General features: G+C 42.6%; 1 protein-coding gene across 1 annotated transcript in view; it reads right to left on the reverse strand.

Moving 5' to 3' along the window:
* Window positions 1–451: 451 nt before the first annotated feature.
* The window catches only part of LOC143036320 (serine/threonine-protein kinase Chk1-like), a 1,059-nt gene continuing 381 nt past the window's right edge, over window positions 452–1,129 (reverse strand). Inside the window, exon 1 of the mRNA XM_076203568.1 lies at window positions 452–1,129. This exon is cut by the window's right edge and continues 381 nt beyond it. Within this exon, the coding sequence (XP_076059683.1) occupies window positions 452–1,129 (678 nt within the window).

Raw genomic sequence — 1,129 nt, forward strand, 5'->3', positions numbered from 1 at the left:
GAGACTGAAGACTCCTTCGGGAGATTTTGAAGACTCCTTCGTAAATCCCGTGGAATTTTCACGGGTCCTGCTAGTAGTAGCAAGTAGAATAAATAGATGAATAGATAAAAAGTGGCCTTAACCGTATATTGTACAAAATAGACGAAGGACAAATGAAAGCTGGAAGACGAGAACAAGGAAGAGAATACGTGTAATGGATTCCAGGAATGGTAATAAAGAAATAGTCCCTGAAGAAAAAGGATGATAATGGTACTGATAATCACGATAAAAAGACTGGAAGTGCTAATGGATGGGATCGTTTTTTATATGCATTTTCGGCTGTCGCCAGACGATTTTATTCAGCTGAGGGAAATATCCCATTAGAGTAGAAATGTTTCGCCAGATGCTTTAGGCATTAGTTTCGTAAAAAATGATCTGTTTATGATTTAGTGTAAGAAATTCCTTAAGTTATTTATAAGTTATTTTTCTTGCCTTGAGTCCAGGCATTTTCCTCGATGCTTGTAAGTGTAGCTCGTTCCTTTGGAGTTGGATTGAGCATTTTTTCGACAAGAGTAAAGGCTTCTTCGGAGAGTGATTCCCATAGTCGTTCTTTTCGCATTTCAGAAGTCACCTTGAACATGACTGAGGAGGACCAAATCTCGTATTTCGAGTTTCCGTCGACGGCTCTTTTCCAAGGACATCGTGTAGTGAGGAGTTTGAACAAGATGATCCCGCAGGACCAGATATCGGCCTGGTCTCCCATATAACGTCTCTTGAAGACTTCAGGAGCCATGTAGGCCATAGTCCCGTATTTGCGGGTCAGGTACTGTCCTTCCACAAACTCACACGCGAGACCGAAGTCACCGATCTTTACAACGTCGGAAGCCGACAGAAGAAGATTTCCGGGCTTCAGGTCTCGGTGAGTGATGTGGAGCGAATGGAGGTATTTAACTCCTTCGATCAACTGTACAAAGTAGAAACGAACTTTTTCCTCGGAGAGTCCGTTGTGTTTGAGCTTCTCGCTCAAAGAACCACCAGGGGCATACTCAAGGAAGACGTACAAGTATTCTTCGTTGGTATCTGAGCCCAGGAAGGTGATAATGTTAGTGTGGTCCAGCTTCTTATGAATTTTGATCTCTTCTTGTTGCCA

The sequence above is a fragment of the Oratosquilla oratoria genome, chromosome 20, assembly GCF_046742065.1.
Source record: "Oratosquilla oratoria isolate Oo_2021 chromosome 20, ASM4674206v1, whole genome shotgun sequence".
NCBI lineage: Eukaryota > Metazoa > Arthropoda > Malacostraca > Stomatopoda > Squillidae > Oratosquilla > Oratosquilla oratoria.